This window comes from Pterocles gutturalis, unplaced genomic scaffold (genome assembly GCF_000699245.1).
Source record: "Pterocles gutturalis isolate BGI_N339 unplaced genomic scaffold, ASM69924v1 scaffold20438, whole genome shotgun sequence".
In the NCBI taxonomy this organism is placed as follows: domain Eukaryota; kingdom Metazoa; phylum Chordata; class Aves; order Pterocliformes; family Pteroclidae; genus Pterocles; species Pterocles gutturalis.
Window position 1 is genome coordinate 4,743 of NW_010118548.1, and position 231 is coordinate 4,973.

Genomic DNA, 231 nt, shown 5'->3' on the forward strand with positions numbered 1-231 from the left:
CACCTTTGGCAGCACACAGGCCTCTGACCAGGCAGTGGTGACTCCTGGAAGGCTGGTGCCATCCCTGTCCTCAGCAAGAGGTCACCCTTGGGCAGGGGACAGTGCCAAGGGCTCCTCTCCTTCCCTCTCCCCTCACCTGGGCTCCACATCTCCAGTGACTGAGAGCAGGGTCCCTCCGCGAGGGTCATTCGGGGCATCTCCCAAAAGGCCTCGGGGCGGCGGGCCACTAGC

General features: G+C 64.9%; 1 protein-coding gene across 1 annotated transcript in view; it reads right to left on the reverse strand.

Annotated features, from left to right (window-relative positions):
• The window catches only part of CSTF2 (cleavage stimulation factor, 3' pre-RNA, subunit 2, 64kDa), a gene marked incomplete at its 5' end in the record, with an annotated part of 5,717 nt that overhangs the window by 1,781 nt on the left and 3,705 nt on the right, over positions 1–231 (reverse strand). The window contains one exon of the mRNA XM_010076267.1: positions 137–231. This exon is cut by the window's right edge and continues 35 nt beyond it. Coding sequence (XP_010074569.1) covers positions 137–231 — 95 coding nt within the window. The remainder of the gene's footprint in view (positions 1–136) is intronic.